Source organism: Artemia sp. Qi Xiang Cuo, chromosome 3, assembly GCF_049724085.1.
Source record: "Artemia sp. Qi Xiang Cuo chromosome 3, ASM4972408v1, whole genome shotgun sequence".
Taxonomy (NCBI): Eukaryota; Metazoa; Arthropoda; class Branchiopoda; order Anostraca; family Artemiidae; genus Artemia; species Artemia sp. Qi Xiang Cuo.
In genome coordinates this window covers 74890360-74917825 of record NC_142796.1, presented here as the reverse complement: position 1 = coordinate 74917825, position 27466 = coordinate 74890360, and the positions used below count along the sequence as shown (strand labels likewise).

The following is a 27466-nucleotide window of genomic DNA, read 5'->3' as shown; positions in this document are numbered from 1 at the left end:
ACTACCAACAATCACTGCAGCTCCAAGCCACCCAAGGCCACCACAGCTATGCATGCTCTTCCTCCATTCCAATATATTTGAAACCTCTCTTTACACCCTCCCAAAAAGTTCCCATTTCCCTTAAAGCTTTTCTTATCATATCATCTTGTCTCATTTAGGGACAACCTGTTTTTGTGGCCTTAGATGCTTGGCCAATAAGGACAATATTTGGCAATCTGTCAGCTTCATCTGCAGAATATCATACATGCTTTATATCATGACAGCTTCATACATGATCAAAATAAAACTGTTGAAACTAAATAGAGGCCTCTAACCTACAGTAAAACCTAAAAAGACTAGCAACTTTGTATATGGTACCAATTGGGTCATAGGAGCAGGTAATGATACATTTCATGCACAATTATTGTATTAAAGACAAAAACTCTTTTTTAAGACTAAGGAATATGCCTGAGTGCATTAAAAAGCTAGACATGCATTTACTTAAAACACTAACAGTGAAAAACAAAACAGAACATAATTTGTCTTTGACTTCTGATTCATGTCCCTCTGGATGAAAGAGGACTCTGATAAAGCCAATGTACATGAAAGGGTTCAGATTAGATTTCATAATTGTTGGTCAATGTCTATTCCATCAACATTTTGCTGCATCACAGAAAAGCCAATTTTGGCTCATGTTCAAAAGTATGTTGATTATCATACCTTTGAAGCCAAGCTCAACATGTTTTTTTTTCAGCAAAGGTCATGTAACAATCTCCTTCTTGAGGTCATTTTAGATTTTCAGTGTTTTTTCTGGTCTGGAGGCTTTGTTTTTTAATATTTATGGTAGATTGATTTTCCCTCATCTATAACCTCAAAAGACATCTAAAGTTTTAGATAACCTTTTTATTCAAAAGAATTCCTGGAAGGTTTAGTGGTTTTAAAGTTTTCAATGTCAGAAGTCCTTGGACTAATGGCTCCTTAACACAGAAGGAAGAATCAAAGAAACATTGGTTCCCCCAGCACACTATTGATAAAGGGCCATAAAAAACATTCTTTTATGACCTTGTCTCATGGAAGGTTGGTTATAGAAACTTTATGAGCAATCAAGCTCATTGAAGATAGTCATTTTGTTCAAAATAGTCTAAAGGTCCAGTAAATAATTACAAGGAATTCTCAATTATTACGTAATTCTAAGGAATAATTTTAAGAACTTCTAAGATGATTAGAGTGGAGGTGCAACATGTGTGTGTGTGTGTATGTGTGTTGTGGTTCTTGGGAATACAAGGTATTGTTAATAATTAAAATTTGATTTAAAAATAAATATAACAAATCTATGGGGTATGTAGATGGTGCTTTGTGCTAGGTGTCATTAATTGAAAAGAATACTGTACTAAAAGAAAATAAATATTTATATTAGGTGGATGATATGTTGGAGGAAGCATGGAAAAGTGTATTAGAGGTCTTGGGGGTAAATATTAAATATTATTTCAAAAATACATGAAAATAAGAATAAGAAATCAATGGTTGGGGTTAAAGAGATGGAGAGGGGTCATACTTAAGTGTGTTAGGGGTCTTATGGGAGGGAAAGTTGTAACTGAATTTAGGATTAGAGTTGAAAAGAAAAATGTATTTCACATTGGGTGAACAAAATGTTGTGGGGTATGTATAAAGGTTATAGTTTTAATGGTACATTTAGTGTTTTAAAAATTATGATGAAGTGAAAAAAAAAGGAAAAGAAAATTAATAAGAGAGATTAACAAAACAAAAATATTTCTTTTTATTGTGTTTTGTTGCTGGTATATATAAGGAATTAAAAAAAAAAAAAAATAGTGGAAAAGAAAAAAGGATTTCATTATAGGTGAGTAAAATATTCAGGGGAGGCATGTATAGCTGTCTTAGCTTTCGTGGTAATTTCTTGGTAGTATAAAAATAAACCTAGAAGTGAGAGAAAAAATCATCAGAGATGATTGAAGAGTTTTTGAGTGTTGTTTTGGAAGGATGAGGTGTAATTAATCTTCAAAAATAGAGATGGAAAAGTAAGTTATATTTTATTGGAGGTAAGTAAAATAGTTAAAGAAAGCCTTTTTAACTGAGTTAGGGTTCATGAAAGGATTAGGTATAATTATTGTTTAAAAATAGATGCTAGTGTATGGTGTATCCACCTTAGTCATTTGCAATATTTGTACTGAGTTTTCTTTGAAATTAATTAAAAAATAAATTCAAAAAAATAAGTTTTTAAGATAAAATTAATGTAAATTTTAAATTTAAAATCAGAATATAAAAATAGGCTAAATTTTAAATTTAAATAGAAAACGGCCAGAAATTACTATTAAAGAATAAATGAAACCCAAAACGGACAGAAATTAAATGAACAATCATAGCAAAAACATACAACAAGTATTAATATAAATGAATAAATAGATCTTAAAGCGAGTAATGCTTAGATTGAATATGAATATCAAGCTTAAAACGAAAAAAAATATTTTCCTATTGAAGTATAAATGAAACTTAAAACAAACATAAATTAAATTAACAACAATGCAAAAAAACATACAATAGATATTAATGTAAATTAATAAATAAATCTTAATACAAGTGAAACTTAAATTGAATATGCAAATCAAGCTTGAAACAAACAAAGATCACCACAAACAAGCGTTTGGGTATGACCTCCTTCTCTCACTGTAAAAGTCTAAAACCTACTGTGTCATTGGCGCTTTCATTTATTCTTTAATAGTAATTTCTGGTCGTTTTGAGTTTTAATTTTAAAAGGTATTTTTATATTCTTAAATTAATTTTAAAATTGCCATTAATTTTATTTTAAAAAATTATTTTTAGTAAATTTTTTTTTTAAAATTAATTTTTTTTTTATTTTTATTTAAAAAAATTTAAATTTTTCAAAAATTTCTCATTCAAAAATTAAACTTAAAAAAAAAAAAATCAAATATTCATAAAAGTTTCAAAACTTATATAAAATTAACAATATCAAATTGAAAAAAATGGGTTGTGTCAACCTTAGAGTTTTTATAATCTGATTTTTGAACTATTTTTAACAAATTTGCTATCACAAAGTTTTTATTGGATGGGTTTGGGGAAAAAGGGCATGGGGGAACTAGATTAAGCTTCAATCTCTTTTGACTCTTTAAAAGTGAACTAGAACTTTCTATTTTCAATCAAATGAGCCCTCTCTGAAGTTTATACAAGTATCCTTTCTATAAGAACCATATATATACCCAGAGTATAACTTACAAAGCCTATCCCTGGGGGGTTGTGTTGACCCTGGAGTTTTAATATCTGATGGTTGAACTATTTTGAACAAAATGGTCACCTGAAATTTTTATTGGATGGGTTTAATACCCGCCCAATACACCCAAAGGTGTGGAGGGCGGGAGGGGCTAGTTGCCTGCTGATCTTTTTTCACTCTGAGAAAATGAACTACAACTTTTAATTTCCATTCAAATGAACCCTCTCTTAAGTTTATACAAGCATGCCTTCCATAAGAACCATATATTCCCCCACAGCAATACTTACCACGCCCCAGCCCCGGCCCCAGCCCTGAGGGGGGGGGGTTGTGTTAACATGGGAGTTTTTCTTATCTGATCTTTGAACTATTTTTAACGAAATGACCATATGTAAAGGAGTTTTTGTTATATACTCTTTGAACTATTTTTAAAAAAATGGCTTCCTCAAATTTTTTCTCCACGGTATTGGGGGAAACGGGCTTGGGGGGGGGCAGTAGCCCTCTGATCACTTTTTACTCTTAAAAAGGGCACTAGAACTCTCAATTTCAAATCTAATGAGCCCCCTTTGAAGTTTATACAATGACCCCTTCTATATGAAGTGCCTCTGGGAAAAAATAAATGGAGTGCGGGGGAGGCTAGCTGCCCTCACATCACTTTTGAATCTTAAAAAGTGAATTAAAACTTTCAATTTCCAATCAAATGAGCTTTCTATGAATTTTATACAAGCATCCATTCCATAACAACCATATATGCCCCCAAGGCATAACTTACAACACCTATCCCTGGGGGGCTGTGTTGACACCAGAGTTTTTTGTTATCAGAACTTTGAACTATTTTTAACAAAATGTTTATCTCAAAATTTTTATCTGATGCATTTAGGGCGTGAAGGAGGGGGCTAGTTGCCCTCTGATCTCTTTTGACTCTTAAAAAGTGAACAAGAACTTTCAATTTTCAATCAAATGAGCCCTCTCCAAAGTTTATACGAACATCCCTTCCATAAGAACTGTATATGCCCCTAGAGTATTACTCATAATGCCTGCCTCCGGGCCCTGGCAGGTTCTGTTGACACAGGAATTTTTCTTATCTGACCTTTGAACTATTTTTAATGAAATGGCTATTATAAAAATTTTATTGGATGGGCTTGGGGAAAAAAGGGTGTATGGGGGGGGGCTGTTATCCGACTTTTGAGAACTTTTTAACTTAATGTCTATCTCAAAAATTTTATTGGATGCATTTGGGGGAAAAGGGGCGGGGGGGGGGCTGGTTGCCCTCCAATCTCTTTTGACTCTAAAAAAACTTAACTAGAACCTTCAAATTCCAATCAAATGAGCCATCTCTGGATTTTTTACAAGCATCCCTTCAATAAGGACCATATATTCCCCCAGGGCATAACTTTCAACACCTGCCCTTGGGCCCTGGGGGGCTGTGTTGACCCCTGAGTTTTCATAATATGGTCATTGAATATTAAAAAAAGTTATCTCAAAGTTCTTATCAGATGGGTTTGAGTAAAAAAAAACGTGGATCGGGGGGGGCATAGGTGCCTTGCTATCACTTTTGATCTTAATAAGTGGACTAGAACTTTCAATTTCCAATCAAATGACCCTTCTTTGAAGGTAATATGAGCATCCCTTCCATAAGACCCATATATGCCCCCAGGGCAGAACTTACAATACCTGCCCTCAGGCCCTGGTGGGTTGTGTTGACATTGAAATTTTTGTTATATGATCTTTGAACTATTTTTAACAAAATAGTTATCTTAAAATTTTTATTGGATGCGTTTGAGAAAAAAGAGTTTGGTGGGAGGGAGCTGGTTACCCTCCAATATCTTTTGACGCTTAAAAAGTGAACTAGAACTTTCAATTTCCAATCAAATGAGCCCTCTCTGAAGTTTATATGACCATTCCTACCATAAGAACCATATATGCCCCCTGGGCATAACTTATAACCCTTGCTGCTGAAGACTGTGGGGGAAGTTTCCTGCTAAAACATATAATTTCCAGAACTTTCAACTACAATGAACAAAATGGCTATATCAAAATTTTGATTGGATGTGTTTGGGGAAATGGTGGGTGTGGAAGGGGTGTCAGTTGCCTTAGAATCACTTTCAAGTATTAAAAAGGGAACTAGCCATTTAAATTTCCAATCAAATGAGCCCTTTCTGAAGTTTCTACAACAACATTGTCTATCCAAAACCTTATATGCTCCCAGGGCATAACTTACAACCCTTGCCTTGAGGGCTGTAGGGGATTCGTCATCCTCAAAGACCTAGTTTCCAGAACTTAAAACTACTTTTAATAAAATGGCTGTCTCTAAATTTTGATTGGATTTGTTTGGGGAAAAGGTGGGGATGAGAGAGGGTTAGTTGCCCTCAAATCATTTTCTACTATTAAAAAGGGCACTAGCCCTTTGAATTTCCAATTGAATGAGCCTTTTTTGAAGTTTCTACAACAACGCCTTCTATAAAAACCTTATATGCCCCCCAGGGTATAACTTAAAACCCTTGCCTTGAGGGTTGTGGGGGAGTGTCCTCCTCAAAAACATATTTTCTATCTGGAAATCAACTATGCTGAACAAAATGGCTATCTCAAAATTTTGATTTGATGTGTTTGGGGGACTGTTGGGTTTGGGGGGGGCTAGTTGCCCTCCAATCACTTTTGACTATTAAAAAGGGCACTAGACTTTTGAATTTCCAATCGAATGAGCCTTTTTTGAAGTTTCTACGAAAACGTCTTCTATAAAAACCTTATATGCCCACAGGGCATAACTTAAAACCCTTGCCCTGAGGGTTGTGGGGGAGTGTCCTCCTCAAAAATATCTTCTATTTGGAAATCAGCTATGCTGAACAAAATGGCTATCTCAAAATTTTGATTGGATGTATTTGGGGAAATAATGGGCATGGGGGGTCTAGTTGCCCTCCAATCACTTTCGACTATTAAAAGGGCACTAGCCCTTTGAATTTCCAATTGAATGAGCCTTTTTTGAAGTTTCTACAACAACGCCTTCTATAAAAACCTTAAATGCCCCCAGGGCATAACTTAAAACCCTTGCCTTGAGGGTTGTGGGGGAGTGTCCTCCTCATAAACATATTTTCTATCTGCGAATCAACTACGCTGAACAAAATGGCTCTCTCAAAATTTTGATTGGATGTGTTTGGGGGGACTGATGGGCGTGGTCGGGGGGGGGCTAGTTGCCCTCCAATCACTTTTGACTATTAAAAAGTGCACTAACCTTTTGAATTTCCAATTGAATGAGCCTTTTTTGAAGTTTCTACAAGAACCCCTTCTATAAAAACCTTATATGCCCCCAGGGCATAACTTAAAACCCTTGCCCTGAGGGTTGTGGGGGACTGTCCTCCTCAAAAATATTTTCTATTTGAAAATCAACTATGCTGAACAAAATGGATATCTCAAAATTTTGATTGGATGTATTTGGGGGAATAATGGGCATGGGGGGCTGGTTGCCCTCCAATCAATTTTGACTATTAAAATGGGCACTAGCCCTTTGAATTTCCAATTGAAAGCCTTTTTTTAAGTTTCTACAACAACGCCTTCTATAATAACCTTATATGCCCCCAGGCCATAACTTGACAAAATTGCTATCTCAAAATTTTGATTGGATGTGTCTGGGGAAATGATGGGTGGGGCGGGGGATAGTTGCCATCCAATCACTTTTGACTATTAAAAAGGGCACTAGCCCTTTGAATTTCCAAGCGAATAAGTCTGTTTTGAAGTTTCTATGACAATGCCTTCTATAAAAACCTTATATGCCCCCAGGGTATAACTTAAAACCCTTGCCCTGAGGGTTGTGGGGGAGTGTCCTCCTCAAAAATATATTTTCTATCTGGAAATCAACTATGCTGAACAAAATGGCTATCTCAAAATTCTGATTGGATGTTTTTGGGGGAATGATGGGCTTGGGGAGGGGGATGGCTAGTTGCCCTCCAATCACTTTTGACTATTAAAAAGGGCACTAGCCCTTTGAATTTCCAATTGAATGAGCCTGTTTTGAAGTTTCTACAACAACGCCTTCTATAAAAACCTTACATGCCCCCATGGCATAATTTAAAACCCTTGCCCTGAGGGTTGTGGGGGAGTCTCCTCCTCAAAAATATTTTATTTTCTATCTAGAAATCAACTACGCTGAACAAAATGGCTATCTCAAAATTTTGATTGGATGTGTTTGGGGGAATGATTGGGCGTGAGGGGGGGGCTAGTTGCCTTCCAATCACTTTTGACCCTGAAAAAGGGCACTAGAACTCTCAATTTCCAATTAGAATGAGTCCCCTTTGAAGTTTTTACAACAACCCCATCATATGAAGTGCCTCTGGGAAAAAAAAAATAATAATAAAACATTGGAGCCCTATGGCCTTTACTATAGGCAAGGCTATAGCATTGCCTCTTAAAGATGAGTTTCTTGACCCTTGTTTATGCATTCTATAGGCCTGGAAATGGGTTTTTATAGTTTGAGTTGTTTTTTTATAACACAAATTTTATACTAGGCAAAACAATGTTGAAAGGGGACAGAAAAGTATGTGTAGCTTTGTTGGCCTTGACCCTAGGCTTCACTTCTAATTATCTCTTGCTTTATGAAGCAGGGAAAGTTGTGTAGGATTTGTTTATTAGTTGTATTTACAAATTTTTATCACTAGAATTTTATTTCCTTATCTGGGAACATCTAAAAATCTTGAGTCCCAAGACATTTGGAAGCAATCTGTTGAAATTATATATTTATACCTGTGTGCTTTTGACAACTAATGGTGCTAATATAACATGCATTTTACTTTGTCAGGAAATAAAAGATAAATATTTATGCCAGGAACATGGGAGTTGGAAACAGTATTGTATAACAGTGAAAGATATTTTATATAATATTTTAAATTGGCCAATATGTAAGAGCATACTCATTTGAGAGAGATCCATAAGGTCAGAAGTTAGAAACAGGTTTACAAAACAAATTTATCACACACAGTGAAGGAAGCATTCAGGGCTGGGCTATTGTCTATATTGGATCTGAATAAAGAATATAATGGAGGTTTTCGCAAAAGATGTAGCCTGAGGATGGAAATATTTCAAGCTCTTTAGGTTAGCTAAATTACCCAGGAATGGCATAAATTTTAGCAGAGATACTCACACCTGTCCAATATTACATAATATAGAAGAAGTCCAAAGAATAAATCAGATATTAGATTGGATATAAGAAAGAGATAAATTCTACATGTTTACACAAATGTGGTAGACATTGGAGTAGGTACAAGAAAGGGAAAGGAACCCTTCAGGAATACAAAATTTGGTTGTCTCTGACCTTAATACTTCTACTGATTAACATGGTAATTTTGTTTTATGTTTTGATAAACAAAAACCATGCTGTTACAAAATACACATTGTTTCCAATAAAGTACAAATGAAACTAGCTATTTAGAGGATTTGGGAACGACGGGGAGCAGCACCATGCATATTTGTAAACATTGATTAGCTTTGTTATATTATGTTTTTTTTGTGTGTTGTTATTGATGTTATGATGCAATAAAATTCAATTTATTCAAATAAAAATAAAACATAACACCAATAATAATAAAGATCCTGGAAGCAAACTTGTTGAGGACCATAACAACAAAAAATTGAAAATGAACAAGAGAGAAAAAAAAGAAGAAAACAGAAAGAGAAAACATTGGTAAATTAAAGCAAATTGATAAAAAATTTAGAGAATTATAATAGCAAAGTTTAGTAACATTTTTATACAGCATGTGAAGACTTGTAGATAGCTCAACACTGGAGGTTATTATATTCCATTGAAGTATAGATTTATAAATGAGGGATTGCTGGGTGGAGCTAGAGACACACTTGGGGACAATAAAGGAACGGTTGGATGAACAGAGACAGAGGCCTTCATAATTATTACAATTAAAATAAGATAACAATTGGGGAGGAAGATTTTTATGGTAAGCAGAGTATGCAAGGGATAGACTTAATTTTTTTGATAATTTGTTCAAAAGGGATAATACCAAAATCAGAGTACAAGTTCTGGGTGGCATATATTTGGGCAGCCAAAAAACTGCTTGGATGGCATGGTTTTGGGCAAATTTGAATTTATTGGTAACCGAAGGATAAGTGTTGCCCCAAACCAATCTGCAGTATGAGATACGGTATATGGGTAAATAAAAGAGTAATAAAGGGTGACAAGGATATCAGGAGGAAGAAAATTATTCACACAATTAATCATATTTACTTGTTGCAAGATTATGGCTCTGATGTAGGAAACATGTGTTGCAAATGATAGGGAAAAGTCTATGTGGACACCAAGAAACTTGGCAACTTTGACCTGTGGGAGGAGATTGGTGGAATATTTTAGGCCAAGTGCTTGCTGAGCTACTTTGTTTTTGTAAGGGGTTTGAAATAATACAACCTGACTTTTCTTGCTGTTAATGGTCATGCAGTTAACGAGACACCACTCCTGTACTCTATTCAGAAGGATTTGAGTAGAGGTGACACAGATGGTAAATTAGGGCTGGTGATGAAAAAGTTGCTATCGTCAGCCAAAAGTTCTGGGTGCACTGATGGACCCAGGTCCATGACCAAATCATTTACATAAAGTAGAAAAAGTATTGGACCAAGAACAGAGCCCTGCAGGACGCCCCTCCAGATAGGTAGGGATGCAAAGTCACACCGCCCAGACTCACGCTCTGTACTCTACCAGAGAGATAAGAGCCAAACCATGAAAAAGGAATTCCTCAAATCCATAAGTTCTTGAGTTTACTTAATAAAACACTGTGACCAATCCTGTCAAAGACCTTAGAAAAATCTAGAAATAAGCCCAATACAGTATTTTAAGGTCAAGTTGGGAATGCATAAACTGTGTAGCGTTGATTAGTGTGTGAGTAGTTGAAAATTTGGAATGGAAGCCATATTGATGAGGAGAAATAAACAAATCTGAAGGATGAATCCCAAATAAAAAGGGAGAAAGACGTCAGAAGATAATTCTCTTGAGCACGTTAGATATAACTGGGAGAAGTGAGATTGGATGATAATTACTTATCTCAGACGGATCGCCTTTCTTATGAATCGGGATAACAATTGCTGATTTAAATATTTCTGGGAAGACTCCATTGATCATAGACAGGTTTGCTATGTGCACAATGGGTTCATAAACACAGAAAGATACGGTCCTAAGAATCTTATTAATTATACCAAAGAAGTCAGCTATAATTATATTAGAGAGAGATTTAATAACTTGAAGCACCTCTTTACTATCAGTTGGAGAGAAAAACATGGATCTGGGATTCTTGCTAGGGTATACTGACTGGGAGGGGGAAGAGGAGTTAGTGTTTGGAATATTGGTGAAATAATTATTAAAAGCATCCAGTACTGAAAATGGGTCAATTAATCTGCCACTGATGTCCTTAAGGTTAATAGATATAGATCTTGAATTCCTTTTTTTCGAAAGAATTTCATTTATCATGGACCAAATTTTTTGCAAGTTCCCTTTGCAGTGAGAGATTTTTGAATAATAATTTTTTTTTTGCTTCCCAGACCAGTTTGGTATATAAGTTTTTGTATTTTTTATAATTATTTTGGTCAATAACGCTACTGGTTTTGCAAGCTAACTCATATAGGTCATGTTTAAGGTATGAAGAGATTATCAGGTTATTGGACATCCAGGGGCGTATATGTGATGGTTTATCATTTTTTCTTTTTGTATTTTCACATTGTGATATTTATTTTCCGAGATTGTAGTTTGTAATCGTGTGAGAATTGAAGAAGGCTTATTACCTGTTTTGGCGGAGAGCTGAGATATAAGCTAGTTTTGTTCAGAATGATTTTTGTTTGTATGAAATGGTCAGACCTTTCCTGAACTTTGTAGAATAAAGACCTCTGTTTGAAAATCTTTACACTTTGTGAATTTAGACAGCGATAAGGGTTTCTGATTGAGACCAATTTTAGGACTCGGGTTCTAATTATTGGTTGCTGTGATAAAAGTTGCCACATTTGGTGGCAGCAGAGGGATAGGATACCTGAATTTGGAAAGAAGTTGAACGGTGGATCTGGAGTAGGGACAAAGTGTCTAGTATTCTCGCAAGTGATCCCGTTTGAAGAGCTCCTGAGTTAATGGTAACTAATTTAATCACGATAGCGACATTTTTTGGTTTTTTATAATTTTAGTTTTCTGTTTAGGATTTTGAGAAAAGTCTAAACCTAATCAATTAATTCACGTTACCGACATTTTTCTGTTTTACAATTTCAGGTTTCGGTTTAGTCTTTTAAGAAAAGTCTAAACCTAATTAATTAGTTCACGTTACCAATATTTTGCTGTGTTTTAGAACTGCAGTTTTCCGTTTAGGCTTTTGAGAAAAGTTTAAACTTGATTAAGGAATTCACGTTACGACAATTTTGCTGTTTTTAAAGCGTTTCAGTTCTCCTATTAGACTTTTGAGGAAAGTCTATACTTTCCAGTTGATTATATTGTGAAACCCACCTTCCAAATTTTCCTGTTTTCCCAATTGTCAACAAATTGGAGTGACATTTTGCCGGTAATTGAGGTGGTAAAGAAAGCCAATATTTTCGTAACCTTAGAGAGATTAATGGAATTTGATTTTAGCATAAAAGAAAAAAAAAACATTTTTGTAACCTAAGGTGGGTGAAGTCGTATGCCCGAAAATCCTACCGAGTCTTTCAGACAGACTAGGTCCAGTTCACTGGGGCGAGTTCACGTTAAATTACCCGATACTCTAAACGACGGAGCATCAGCGATTCCTAAGAGGAGGACTAAAGTAGACCCTCTTAAAGAGTTTAACTCTAAGACGGAAAAGGTATTTCAGGCAAATATAATAGAGGTTGTAGGTGGAGCTGAGAGCCCGGCGGAGGGGATCAGTTGTCCTTACAAGAAGGGAGAACAACAGAGTGTGAAGTTTTTGCCCGAGGCTATTTCTAAAAAAGAAGATAGCAAGGACAGAGAAAGCAGAAGGAAAGGCAGGGATAGAAGCATTGCCAAAAGTCTCAGCAAGTATTCAAGTCTTATATAATAAGAATCTGATGACAATGTACGCAGCGCAGTTTAACCAGCTTATGACATTGCACATGCAGCTTATGACAGCAATGAACGCCCTAACAACTAGCTTGGCGGGTCAACCTGCGGCAGATCAGCAGCAGCCTACAGCAGCACAAGCCACAATTTGGCCCAAACTAATGAAGTTGACAGATTGTGATGACATGACTCATTTTTAAGCATGTTTGAGAGCACTGCGACGGCAAGTGGGTGGCCTAGGGAACAGTGGGCTACACAGCTGTATTCAGTTCTATCCGCTCCCGCACTAGAGACGATGTCAGGTTTATCGGTGGATACATTTGCTGATTATAATGAGGTTAAGACAGCAATACTTGAGAAGTATTCTGTCACAAATGAAACGTATTGCATACGCTTTTAAAGTGGAAGAAAAGAAGAAAAGGAATCCTACGGAGAATTCGGAAGGAAGCTGGCAACCAGCTTCAATAGATGGCTCAGTCTAACATTGCTGAGAGCGCAGGCACAGAACCTGGTGGCAACAAGCACCCGGCCAGCCAGAGTGGTTGTGCCATTGAAGAACGCAGAAGAAATTTTTGAGCTTTTACAGGTGGAACAGTTTACAGAGGCAGTACCATACCACCTGCAGATAGCCCTTTGGGAGAGGCAGTTTAAAACTCTTAAGGAAGCTGTTTCTTTTGCGGAAGCTAGCGCCCTAGCTCGTAAAACAACGAAAGATGGTTTGAAGACGGGTGGCGATAACAGAGACCAGTGTCCGGGCAAGGAGGGAAGGAAACAGGAGTTTTGACGGCAACCGTAAAGGAGGGGTGAGCAGTCTTCAAGCGCGAGCTGAGTCCAAGGATGGACGCTGATGTGAGAGTCACCAATTAAGAAATCGGAGAGCCTGCTTTGTGCGTGATGATACATCACGCTTTGTAAAGGACTGTCCGAGTAAAAAGCAGCAGCCAGAGAATACGCGGCAGGGTTTCCTGGCTGAGAGCCCGGACAGGCCCGATCACCAGGAGTCGGCAGGGGCAGCGGTAGTGCTTCGTGGCAAAGTAGACAGAAGGAATTTTGAAATGCTGTTGGACAGTGGAGCAGACATAACCGTTCTATAATCGGAGTTGTTACCAGAAAACTTATGGTGCTAGGAGGAGCCTAGAAGCTTAAGATGTGTACATGGTGACACACAGGAATGACCTACGGCGGTAGTAGACGTACGGGCGAAACAAGCAGACGGTTCGCCTGTGGAGCTCTCAGTGAGTGTAGCAGTCTTAGATCGAATTCCAAAGAAGTTCCTGATAGAGACAAATTTTCCACAGTTTTCAATGCCGGAAGACTTGGAAACTGATGTTTATATGACAACGAGAACCAGAGCAAGCAAGCTGGGTAAGTTACAAACGGATATTTTGGAGGCAACACAGTTTGACTTCGACGACTCTATGTTTTCTGGAGAAGGAAAAGCACGGAAGAGTCGGGGGCAGAATCGTAGAGAAAAGTAGGCCGTTTCTCAGGGAAAGTCAGACGTAGAGGAAGCTTCCACGATACCTAGACAGAAAGGAAAAGGTTTTGCTGAGTGACAGAGGTTGGATAAGACCTAGAAAGAATTTCGGGTGTGGTCTAGGACCAAACCAACAGAGGCAAAAAATTTCTCTGTAAGGGATGATATCCTTCGCAGAGTAGTCAATGATGGAGGCTAGGACGAGCAGAAGTGGCAATTAGTGGTTCCTTCAGTCAGACGTGCTAAAACAGGCCCATAATTCACCTATGGGAGGGAATATGGGCAAGCAACGAACTACCGACAGGATTCTGGAAAGATTCTTTCGGCCGAATGTTTATTTGCACATAGCAAAACATTGCCAACAGTCTCAGGGCTCCAAAATGAGAGCAATAAAATGCCATATAGAGAAGATTCAATTTCAGCCACGCCCGATCATTGAAACTCCTTTCCACAAAATCGAATTGGACCTGGTGGTACCTCTAGAGCTTGCTAAAATTCGTTTCAGGTGGACCCTAGTGATAAGCAACTATGAAACCAGATATCCGGAGGCTCTACTGCTTCGCTCGATCCATTCACAAAAGATAGCTGACAAATTGATCAAGTTTTCCTCTCGAGGGGGGATAACTTCAGAGATTCTGACCGACAATAGAGGTAACATCATCTCCCAAGCAATGCAGAAACTATACGTGGCCCTTGGCATTAAACACCTTGGTACCAATGTTTACCATTTGGAGACGGATGGATTGGTTGAGAGGTTAAATGGGACCATAATGCAGATGCTAAGAAAATTTGTCAGAGACGAACCGAAGAATTGGGATCAGTACTTTCCATATCTTCTGTTTGCCTATAGGGAAACCAAACAGGCTTTTACAGGTTTCTCACCATTAGGTCTGATCTATGGACATCACGTCATAGGACTACTAGATGTATTACAAGAGGAGAAACAGAAAGCTGAGTTTGAATCGGTAACAATTTAGCTGTTCAATTTGTGGGAACGCCTAAGAAAATAAGCCAAGATCACACATCAAAACGTATTCACCAGTCGGAAACGACCGATTAGCCGCTAAAATCTTTATCAGAAACCTTAAGATTTTGAAGTGGGAGAAGAAGCTCTGGTGCTTTTACCGTGTGGAAATAGCAAACTTAAGGTACAGTGGCAAGGCCCATACAAGAGGTCCGGAAGTATTGACGATTTAGTCGAATGTCTCAAGGGGGAAAGCAGGTCAAAACCTCTCTACGTAGACCTTCTTAGGAAGTACCACAGGGCAAATCCAAATGAAATATTATTCATTTAAACAGACGACTGTACGCATACAAATTTGAGCGAGATGGCGAATTACAGGGGTCCAGAAAATGACAGAGACTTCGAAGTAGCCCTCCAGACATCCATAAATGGAATTTGAGTCATGGTCAGAGAAAGAATTTGGCTAAAATCTTGAGAAGATACAGAACGACCCTTTCGGACAGACCTGGGAAAACTGATCTCGTTATGCATGAGATCAGTACAGGCAGTAATCCACCGGTGTGGAAAAAGCCTTATCGAGTTCCAGCAGCGAAACGGCACCTGGTAGAAACCGAAGTGGCTAAGATGCTGCAAGAAGGAATTATAAGACCGTCAGAGAGCGATTATGCTTCACCGATAGTACTAGTACCAAAGGCAGATGGGACGCTGTGGTTTTGTGCCAACTATCGGGACCTACATAAAATTTCAAGGCAGAGGTGTTACCTATTACCTCGTCCGGATGAGATCCTTGAGGGAATGGGAACGGCTAAATTCATCAGCAAGCAATACTTAGCCCGAGAATATTGGAGATAAAAATACACACTAATAGCATACACAAGACAGCATTTGTGACGCCAAATGGTCTATATGAGTTTCTCGTAATGTCATTCGGGATTCAAGGAGCAAGTGGAAGATTCCAAAAGCTCATAGATCGTGTTCTCAGAGATTTCAAATTCTTTCCAGGACCACGTGCGACATATCGAAATGGTGCTAAAGAGATTGAAGTCAGCAGGGCTGACAGTCAATCCAAGGAAGTGCAGGTTTGGGGATACAGAAGCGGTGTTTTTGGGACATACAGCAGGAGGTGGAGTCGTTAAACCATCGACGAACAAGGTCCAGAGGCTTTTCAATTATACTATGCCCAATTAGAAAAATGATTTTAGAGCATTTATGGGACTAGTTGGATACTATGGCTGCTTTATCCAGAATTTCGCAGCTTTGGCCGAACCACTCCGCCAGATGACGACCAAAAAGGCCCCTGAGGTAGTCGAGTGGACTCCCAATGAAGAACTGGCATTTAAGTATCTGAAGGAGGCGTTGTGTTCAGCTCCCGTTTTGAGAAATCCGAACTATAAGGAGCCCTTCATACTACAAACAGACGCGAGCGGCAAAGGACTGGGGGCAGTCTTGACCCAACGGGCTAACGGGGAGGAACATCCTATTGGGTTCATTAGCAGGAAACTAACACCCGCTGAGAGTCGATACTCCACGATCGAGACGGAGGCGATAGCAATAAAATGGGCTATATTCAAGTTCCACTACTTCCTGGCGGGTCGGCATTTCTTCGTCGAAACTGACCATGATCGGTTACGGTGGCTTCATGTGATGTCGAATCAGAACGAGAAATTAGCTCGGTGGATTCTCGCCCTACAAGCATATGATTTCACCATTAGTAGCCGTCCATAGGTTGCGAACGCTAATGCTGACGCCCTGTCAAGATATCAGGAATAGGCGAACCCTCCTCTCTTGTAAATAGTGCTCAAAATGGCCCTTCCCCTTTTCTCGTCATAAATGAGGCCTCGAAGGAAGAACTCATGAAACCGTGCCTAAGGGGGAAGGGATGTGATGATTTATCATTTTTTCTTTTCGTATTTTCACATCGTGATATTTATTTTCCGAGATTGTAGTTTGTAATCGTGTGAGAGATTGTACTTGAAGAAGGCTAATTACCTGTTTGGGCAGAGAGCCGATATATAAGCTAGTTTCGTTCTGAATGAATTTTTGTTCGTATGAAATGGTCACCCCTTTCCTGAGCTTTGTAGAATAAAGACCTCTATTTGAAAATGTTTACACTTTGTGAATTTAGACAGCAATAAGGGTTTGTGATTGAGACCAATTTTAGGACTCGGGTTCTATTTATTGGTTGCTGTGGTAAAAGTTGCCGCAGTATATGGGTAGTTTTTCGGTTTGATTTACAGACTGGAAAGGTTGAACAGATCCGATCACTCAGTCCCTGTGTAAAACCATTTGTGGCTGAATTAACATCCTGACAATCCGAAACCTTGGACCAGTCAAAGGATTTCAAACGATCTGTGAACTGGTTCATATTCACAGTATTATATATTCTATTAGACATAGGGGTATTAGTTCTAGAGGGTTGAGTAGTTGGTAGGGAGGGTAGGGAGAGATAGATTGGAAAGTGGTCAGTGAATATTATTTTGGACGATGGTTTCCCAGGGAAGTGGATGCAAAAATGTTATCAATTACATTAGCGGTATATCTCATAGGATCAACCCTAGTAGGAAAAAGGATTGTGGGAAGAAGATCACTTGAGGTAAACGTTTCAAAGAAGGTATCACAATCATTATTATTGCTAACATTTAGTAAATTAAAATTGAAGTCCCCAAAAACTATTTCCTTCTTTTGTGGTAAATTAATAAAACTAGAAAAGTCATCAAACAGATTATAAAAGAAAGGTGTCGGAAATGAGGGTGGTTTACAAAACAATGAAAAAATAAAAGAATTGTTGTCAACACTTATGTGTACGATTATTGAATAAATGCATCTATTATTTATAGGTTGCGAGAATGAGGATTCACAGTCTATTAGCCTGGTGAATTTTAGACTTGACCGGATGCAAAGAGAAATGCCGCCAGAGAACTTGGTTAATTTTCTTTGAACATGAATAGCTTGAAAGCCAGGGAGGGAAAATTCATTAGTATCATCAATTTCTGAAAGCCACGTCTCCGTTATTCCAATTACGTCGAAAGGGCAGTAACCGTTAACTAAAATTAAATCTTTAAAATTAGCCCACGTATCCCATATGCTTCTGATCTTAAAGCAAAATACATTAAGTTTGGTCTCTTCCATGAGCTTAGGTTTTACATTTTTTACAAAATCAAAAGTGTCGAGATATTCACAGTTAATCAAGGAGGCACACTTGTGCCTCTATAAAGAGGCGACCCACCACAATGTTAAGCGATTTCAGATCCTAGAGGTCGCAGAGAGACGGCGGTGATCGCATTTTGTAGCCCAAGCTCAAACTAAGAAACGTGCAAAATTTCATCCTCCTCCGACTTTATCTTCATGGGGTAAACTGGGCCGGAAGTTTCAACCCTCCCACCACAGCCCCCCTTTAACGAAATTTAGAGGTTAAGCTTTCCTACGGCCCGGGAGCTTATCCTCGAAATTTCAGCTCAATCCGATCACTCCCTCCCTATTTCAAAAAACCAAATATAGCCACTTAAAATTCATTTCTTTTTTTTTTATCCACGCCTACAGGCCACAGTTGGCAACTGATCCGGGTGAATGAGGACTCATTCGAAGCAGAATTCGACCTGTTAGGGCCTTTTGATATTTTCAGACCGAAAAAATTATCCCCCGAATTTACATTTACGAAAAACCTCGTTTTCCTCGTTAAGAGCCCGCAAGCGATATCCGGTCCTAGCGGTCGCAGAGAGACAGCGGTAGTCGCATTTTGTAGCCCAAGCTCAAACTAAGAAACGTGCAAAATTTCACCCCCTCCGACTTTATCTTCATGGGTAAAAGTGGGCAAGAAGTTTTAACCCTTCAACCACAGCCCCCTTGTGGCGCTATCTGAATGTATTCAAATTGAGTGGGTGAGCTTTTTGTGGGCCCAGAAGCTTATTCTTAAAATTTCAGCTCAATCCGATCACTCCTTCCCTGTTTTCCAAAAACCAAATATAGCCAATTAAAGTTCAAAATTTTGAACTAAAGTTCAAAAGAACAAAAAAGTTCAAAAATATTCAAAGCACATAATTAAAAATTCAACAGACGATATTTCTGGATGATGCAGGTCTAGATAATAGCTCGGCGGCGCATCTCCCCCACTTCAACAAAAAACTAGTTATGCCGTATAAAAATTTGGAAGTACACGTCTTTTCTATTCAGTTACTTAAAGAGAATGCTTAAGAATCTAGCCATTTGAAAGGACTCATATTCAGGAAATTAAATAGAATAGAAAACTGAAAGGAAGAAATCAACTGAAAGGAAGCCCATGTTAATTTTTCCCACCACAACCCCCCTTTAACGTTGTCTGATCGGGCTGAAATTTAGAGGATAAGCTTCCCTGGGGCCTGGGAGCTTATCCTCGAAATTTCAGCTCAATCTGATCAGTCCTTCCCTGTTTTCCAAAAACCAAATATCAAGTTTTGTGGGTATTTGCTTGCGTCAAAAATAGATTCCCCTTACTAAAAAACAATTACAATTGTGTCTCTTTAGTACAGCGGTCGATACTCCTGACTATCAGGCGGACCACCCGGGTTCGATTCACCGTCAGAGGAAATTTTTTACATACTGAATTTAAAGTTTAAAAAAGAAACTCAGTTTCTTTTTTAAATTATTTGAAAAAAATTACGTTTTCTAAAGAGTTAAAGAGGCTGAGTTATAAGGTCGACCCTTAAAACGTACAGGGATTAGGAGGCACAGTTGGGGGGCTGTTAAAGAGGCTGAGTCACAAGTTCGAACCTTAAAACGCACAGGGATTAGGAGGTGCAGTTGGGGGGCTACCGCCCCCCAAACCCCCGCTTCTGAATATGAAAGGGGCTGTGCCCTCCTCAACGCCTCGCTCTTTACGCTAAAGTTTGACTTTCTCATAACTCTTTTTTTAAACAATAAAAACTTTAGCGTAAAGAGCGAGGCGTTGAGTTTATATTGAATTTAAAGTTTGTAAGTTTTAAGGTTCGTTATTTGAAAAAAACTACGTTTTCTAAAGAGTTAAAGAGGCTGAGTTACAAGGTCGACCCTTAAAACGTACAGGGATTAGGAGGCACAGTTAGGGGGCTATTAAAGAGGCTGAGTCACAAGTTCGAACCTTGGAACGTACAGGGATTAGGAGGTGCAGCTGGGGGGCTGCCGCCCCCCAAACCCCCGCTTCTGTATATGAAAGGGGCTGTGCCATCCTCAACGCCTCGCTCTTTACGCTAAAGTTTGACTTTCTCATAACTCTTTTTTTTAAACAATAAAAACTTTAGCGTAAAGAGCGAGGCGTTGAGTTTATATTGAATTTAAAGTTTGTACGTTTTAAGGTTCGTTATTTGAAAAAAACTACGTTTTATAAAGAGTTAAAGAGGCTGAGTTACAAGGTCGACCCTTAAAACGTACAGGGATTAGGAGGCACAGTTGGGGGGCTGTTAAAGAGGCTGAGTCACAAGTTCGAACCTTAGAACGTACAGGGATTAGGAGGCACCCTGTACGACGTGATTTGAGTATTCAGGAATTAAAAGCCTTAACACAAGAATGTTCAAGAGTGGGGGGTGTGGGGGCGGCAGCCCCCCAACTTTAACTCCTGACACGATCAGCTAACATTTAGTCAAGCAATAATAAGTAATAAACTGTACAAAAACGTGCAGAAATTATTTGAAAAAAAAACCACGTTTTCTAAAGAGTTAAAGAGGCTGAGTTACAAGGTCGAACCTTAAAACGTACAGGGATTAGGAGGCACAGTTGGGGGGCTGCCGCCCCCCAAACCCACCGCTTTTGCAGCCTTTAAATAAAAAAAAGTTTTTTAAACTGAAAGTAAGGAGCGACATTAAATGTTAAAACGAACAGAAATTATTCCGTATATGAAAGGGGCTGTGCCCTCCTCAACGCCTCGCTCTTTACGCTAAAGTTTGACTTTCTCACAACCCTTTTTTTTAAACAATAAAAACTTTAGCGTAAAGAGCGAGGCGTTGAGGAGGGCACAGCCCCTTTCATATACGGAATAATTTCTGTTCGTTTTAAGATTTAATGTGGCTCCTTACTTTCAGCTTAAAAAACTTCTTTTTTTTTATTTAAAGGCTGCGAAAGCAGGGGGCTTGGGGGGCAGCAGCCCCCCAACTGTGCCTCATAATCCCTGTACGTTTTAAGGTTCGACCTTGTAACTCAGCCTCTTTAACTCTTTAGAAAACGTAGTTTTTTTTCAAATAATTTGGTTTAAGGGGCTATCAGGGCTAGGCTAAGGGGTTGGTAGGCAAATTATTTCGGTCATCGTAATAGTTAAAAGCAACAGTGTTGCACAGTGATAGATTCGTGAGAAACGTAAAATCTTACATAATACACATTTAAATATCCATTGTGATCTGCGTTTCATCATTTTCTTGATTTGAATATTGGAATTCTTTTTCAGCCGACGAATTATCATTGGTGGTAATTTTGGACTGGGGTGGAAAGTTTGCCGTTTTTTTCTTAGATTTCTTGCCTTTGACTAGGGCTGTGGCAACGACTACCGTCTTGGGGGTTGTGGCATTGTCAGAGCCTGTATTAGATTTGCAGTTGAATCAACAGGCTTAACTAGCTTCGATGTGGAATCTATGTCCTTTTTGATGAAAGATGTTTGAGCTATAGCTGTTTGTAAGATGTCATCACCTAGGAGCTTAGTGGTAGATTTCTTCTTGAGAATATTTTTGATTTCCTCAGGTTCATTACTAACCTCAATTAAGTGATTGACTGTGAGATAAGTTGCAAGCCTTTGCCATTCTTGGCAGCTTTCGGATGAATCTTTTGGAGGGCAGGATGTTGAAGTAAACTTAGGTAAGGGATGGGGGGGACTGACTAGAACTTTGAGTATGAATATTGTTTGCCTCTTTAGGAAATGATACTGAATTTGCATCTTCTACAGCAACTGTTGCTTGGCTTCTACTGGGCTGATGGGGTGTGGGTTGCCGAGGGATTCTTGCAGCTACAACTGAGTAGGGTAAGTTCATTTTATCAGATGTTCTAAGGATTACGACTCGCTTTTGGTGAGCTGGGCAAGATTGTTTTTGGAGGGATGTGTGTCCCTTACGGTTACAATTTCTGCAGAAAGGGTCTGACTCAGGGCATTCACTAATTGCGTTCCCTGTTTTCCCACACTTACGGCAAGACGGATGGGACTGTTTGCAGTGTTTTTTTGCTGTGGCCGTGGGCCAGACACGTGGAGCATTGTAGGGGCTTAGGCTTATAAATCTTGTAAAAAAGGGACATACCGTACAAGAATATTTCTCTGTTTAGCTCAACTTTGCAGGAAATGAGGATTGAACGGCTTGGACGAAGGACTCCCTCTTTGTTTAAACTTAACCTTATTGCAGTTGAAGGATTTATGGGAACGCCTGAAGAATCTATTAGTTCAGTTTGTATTTCCTTCACTTTTACACTGGTATCAACACCATAAAGCACATACTTGTGTAACTTTTCCACATCTTTTTTTGTGGCTAAAATTTTCGAGCCATTAAGAATTATTTCTTTGGATTTTGACAGGACATGGTCTGCCGCTTGAGAAGACGTAAAGTAAATATCAATAGACTCGTCCTGCTTGAAAACAAGTTCAAAATTTACCTTGGCGATCAGAAAGACAGCTTTCCTAACTTGCATTATTCGATCTTTTGAAAAGGGTTGGCCATTGGTTTTCTTGATTGAAACAGTATAATAATTGGGATAATCTGTAGTACTAGTTTCTGGGACACTTGAAGAGAGGGGGTGCACTATCACTGGCAAACGAGTTTCATCCTTTTTCCTGTTTTTGCCAGGCGTCTTACTTCTTTCATTAGAGTTAGTTGCGGGTAAGGCCTGAATTTCTGACAAGTGACTAACTGTTTTGGACCGCGTAGTTGGGGGGGGGGGTTCTAGGAAGAGTTTTAGAAGTAGTTTGGAAGGACGACTGGCCAAGGGTTTCAGTGGGAGTGTCCTTCTCGGGTGGTAGCCTTAGGGGCTGCTTTTTTCCCGAAATTTATTCTGACGAGACACTTCAGATTCACGAACTGTTAAACAGTCTTAATTCAAGGTTACTTGACCAAAAGTAAATATTTAGTTATGGAACTAAATTATTCACTATGATAAATAATAACTCACTTTGTATGAAGTGAATAATCCCTCACAATTAAATCGGCAAGTTAATTGCGCAATCTAACACAGTACAGTACAAAAGATAATCCGATTAGGTTCATAAGTTAGTTCCTTTTAGTTCAGATACTAAACTCATACAGTTCAGATACTAAACTCATAATGTGATAAATACATATTTTCAATGTAATGCCTTAAATTAGGTATTTCATTAAAATAAACTAGGCAAATTTAGTGAATGAACCATAATTAATTATATTGTTCTGTATAGATATGTTATTTTTAATTTTAATGCTTTAGTATATTTGCTGATGATGATTGCTGTATATGTGGTCAAAATATCCAGACTTTTGTATCTGTTTTCACTGTCTAATAAATGTACTTATCCCCATTTGAATGTCTATTTGTTCCTGATAAAACAACATGACTGCTTAAAATACCCCTCCCCGACCAATTGACGTTCCTTTTACAGCTCATATTTGTTTATCTACTATCGATTATTCTCCAACATTCAAAAGTAGCAAATAAAAAGGGAAAATTTATACTTTTTTGAAAAATTGTCTGAATTGTGTGCGTTAAGATAAAGGGTAAATGTCTCATCATGCATTACCCATAGTTGCTTTTTTCTACTTATTTTAGAATTACAAAAGAGAACGATGGAAGAATCCCAAATGCATCAATTTTTACAATCAATAAGGAAGATAATACCCTTGGAAATCTGATTAGGACGTAAGTACTGACTGCTATTGTATTTGAGTGGTTTTCTTATTATTTTTTTCTTAGCTTTTCTAAAGGAAAAATGCCTTTCCAGGTAAAATAAGTTCTGAACAATTTTATCTTGTATTTCTATCATTGTACACAAAAATAATGGTATAGGCTAAATAAAGTTCTAAATTAGGACAAACAGAAAATGATACGGTACCTTAAATGTTTCTAATGCCTTATGAAAATATTTAGTTGGGCTAATAGCAATATAAACGTACTGTTGTGCATTTATATTAAAATCATTAGAACTACCTTTGTTTTACAAGATAATTGTCCAGAAGTTAATGTGTACTTTTATCTGTCTAAATTTTTTTATTTGTAATCTCACTTAATGTCCCTGGTAATCTCCCTAATAACAACCCAGGGATCCTGCCCTAGCAACTTGTTCTTGTCAGCTGTCAAAATATACAAACATTAAAAATCAGGATCTGAAAAACATTACTTTTTAAGCAAATGACTCACCTCCCCTCCCTTATGTAAAAAATGCAATTGAATTCCCTAAAAAAGTAAGGTTGATCTGCTCAGTTTGTACAAAATAGTGTGTATTTATAAAAACAAACTTTAAGGTTTTTCAATGTTTTGACATTCAGGTCTAACACAGTGGCATACAAATGGCCTATAAACATGCAAATTTGTGTCTAATTATTTGATTATTACCTTATAATTTACACTAAATCAAAAGAATGAAACAGTGGAAACTAAGACTATTCAATTTATTGTTATTTGTTCTGACTTTGAAAAGAAACTGCTTAAGGCTGTGTAGATACTGCAGTTTTTAAATTTCAACTAATTGTAAACCCAAGGTGTTCACAAATTATATACCTTTATCAAAGCACAAAGTCAAAACAGTGAAACAATATGAAAATTTAAAAAAAGGAAAATTAAATTGTAAAGAAGAGGAAACATCAGTAGAAGGAAGAAATTAAAAAAAAAACAACAAAAAGAATGTAAATAAAAAAAAGAACATAAACGGAACTTGTGTAAAAAAAAAAGTGCCAGAGAAAAACACCTTTGAAAAACTAATCTCATCGGCAAAACTGTGGAAAATGTAACGCAAAAACAAAAGCCATTATGAGAAAGTTCATTAGTGAAGTGTACAAGGTTGAAGGTACAACAAACATAAGATTATCTTCCAATTTGAATCTCAAAAAAAAAAAAAAAAAAAAAAATTATTCTAGGCATTAATTGACTCAAGAAATACCAAAAAATATAAATATTATTAAGTTTATAAACAAAATCCAAAAGCACTCGCTTTAAAGCATATCCTTACACAGTCTTTTGTTGGTTCCAAAAGATATTTGTTGTTTTTAAAATAAATGGTCAACCTTGGACAATGTACAATAGGACCTTTGGATTTTAGATATCTCCTGCAGTTTTTCAGCACCTGGGGAAAGAAATTCGAAATTTTAGTTGAATTGGATGGCTTGTTTTAGCTGGCTGTCCTATTCTACTACTACTACTACTACTACAAACAATTCACTGCAGCACCAAGTTGGCTGAGGTCAACACAGCTATGCATGCTCCTCTTCCATCCCAATCTATTCAAAGCTTCCCTCTTTACACCCTCCCAGGAAGTTCCCATTTCTCTTAAATCTTTCTTCATGACATCCTCCCACCCCAACTGCAGACAACCTGCTTTCCATTTAACCCTTAGGACAATCTTAGGCAATCTGTCATCCCTCATCCACAGAACGTACCCAAGCCATCTCAACCTTTCTCTCATTATAATCCTAGAAAGCGGAATTGAACTGCATTTTTTGTACAGCCTACTGTTTGAAATATGTCAGTCAGCCGGGTACCCAGATCAATCGCTAGGCGATTTCTCTAAAAAAACATCTAGCAAATCTTCATCTTATTTTTGGAGCGTCCATGCTTCAGAACGATATTTGATCACTATCATCACTGTAGCTTCCAATATTCTAATCTTGGTTTTCAGACTTATCTTCATATTCTTCCAAACGTTTTTCAACTCTGTAAAAACACCCTGAGACTTGGCTATTCTACTTTCAACGTCTTCACTGCTCCCACCATCTTAACTGATAATGCTACCAAGGTAAGTGAAGCTATCCACCTGATCAATCTTTTCTTTACCCAATGTAACTTTTTAATCTTCACTTATTCCTAGTCTTAGCAACTTAGTCTTCTTAGCATTAATTTTCAAACCTATTCTAGCACCCTAAACTCGCAAAACCTCAAGAAGTTCATTCGTTTTGCTCACACTTTCGTCTAGGATGCTTAAATCATCAGTATAATCTAAGTTCAGGAAAGTTTTTCCTCCCCATTTGATTCCGTGCTCTCCCATTGCCTTTCCTGTCCTCCTTAAGACAAAGTCCATCAAAATAATCTATTTAGAGGAGGATAGAACAAACAACCCTGTTTAACCCCTGATTTAATACGAAACTAGCTAATAGCCTCGTTTCCAACCGTAACTGCAGAAGTGTTATTCTCGTATATATCACTAACCACTTTAATGTATTTATCTGGTATCATAAGCAGCGCAATAGCTCGGCCTAAGTAAAGAACTATATTGGCACAATGTGTTATTTATTAATTTTTTTCAGACCAAGGCACTTCGTATCGAAGGAGTTGTCGTAGAAACTTCGAAAAGGGCTCATTCGATTGGAAATTGGAGTGGCTAGTGCCCTTTTCAATAGTCGAAAGTGATTGGAGGGCAATCAAAATTTTGAGATAGCGATTTTGTTCAGCGTAGTTCAAAGTTTTGGAAATTAGGTCTTTAAGGATGATAAACCCCCTAGAGCAAAGGTTGTAAGTTATGCCGTAGGGGCATATGAGGTTTTTATAGATAGCCTTGTCATAGAAACTTCAAAAGGTGCTCATTCAATTGGAAATTGAGAGGGCTAGTGCCGTTTTTAATAGTCGAAAGTGATTGGAGGGTAACTAACCCCCCTCTCACGCTCACCATTCCCCAAACACATCCAATCAAAATTTTCAGATAGCCATTTCGTTCAACGTAGTTGAAAGGTCCGGAAATGAAACCCAAAACAAACAGAAATTAAAATAATTCAAATTGAAAACGAGCAGAAATAATCTGAGTATGGTTCTAAACCTTATGATTTCTAAGAGCCAGAATATAGTCTGTACTTTACTGAAAAAAATTCAAATAAATTTACTGAAAAAAATGTGCATTGTCAGTTTAATATACATATGATGATATTTATTCCTGAAAATCTTAATTAATTTCTGATTTATTAAAGTTATAAAAGTCAAAACATTTAAAAAGAATTTTTCTCAGTAAAGTAAAAATTACATTCTGGCTCTTAGAAATCATAGGGTTTAGAACCATACTCAGATTAATTTCTGCTCGTTTTGAGTTTGACTTATTTTAATTTCTGTTAGTTTTGGGTTTTATTTATTTATTAATACTGATTTGTGGTGGTTGTATGCTTGGTAGATTATTTGATTTTATTTTTGTTCATTTTTGGTTTAATGGAGTTCTTTACTTTTTTTTTGAAAACTTATTTTGTGCAAAAAGTTTTTTTGATTAATACCATACAAGGATAAATCGCTAAATCCATCAACATAATCGAACGCTTGCTCATAATCTATAAAACTGAAGACCAAAGGTGTTTGATAACTCAGACACTTCTCAATTATTAACCTAAGAGTGAAAATTTGGTCGACACTTCCTCTACCCTTTCTAAAAACGCATTATTCCTCTCTCTTTTTTTGCAAAATTGCAGTGTTTTAAACGAAAACATGCTTTAATTTTTCTCAACGAAACACAAACACACAAACATAAAACAACTTGCACAGGGACGATAAGCCTTAAGCAAAATGGAAGCCTTAAGCTTCCATAAGCTCCATAGCGCAATTATTTGTATGCATTATTTCTCTGTCAAAAACAAAGATGAAGAACCGGACTTGTCCCAGTTAAAAATAGGAATTTTTGTCAAAACTGATGCTTTGCAGCACAAAATAACA

At 37.6% G+C, this 27466-nt stretch overlaps 1 protein-coding gene across 1 annotated transcript in view; it reads left to right on the top strand.

Annotated features, from left to right (window-relative positions):
* LOC148954525 (DNA-directed RNA polymerase II subunit RPB11-like) overlaps positions 1 to 27466 on the top strand; it is a 40963-nt gene that overhangs the window by 2153 nt on the left and 11344 nt on the right. The window contains exon 2 of the mRNA XM_089087130.1: positions 23399 to 23488. Coding sequence (XP_088943256.1) covers positions 23399 to 23488 — 90 coding nt within the window. The remainder of the gene's footprint in view (positions 1 to 23398; positions 23489 to 27466) is intronic.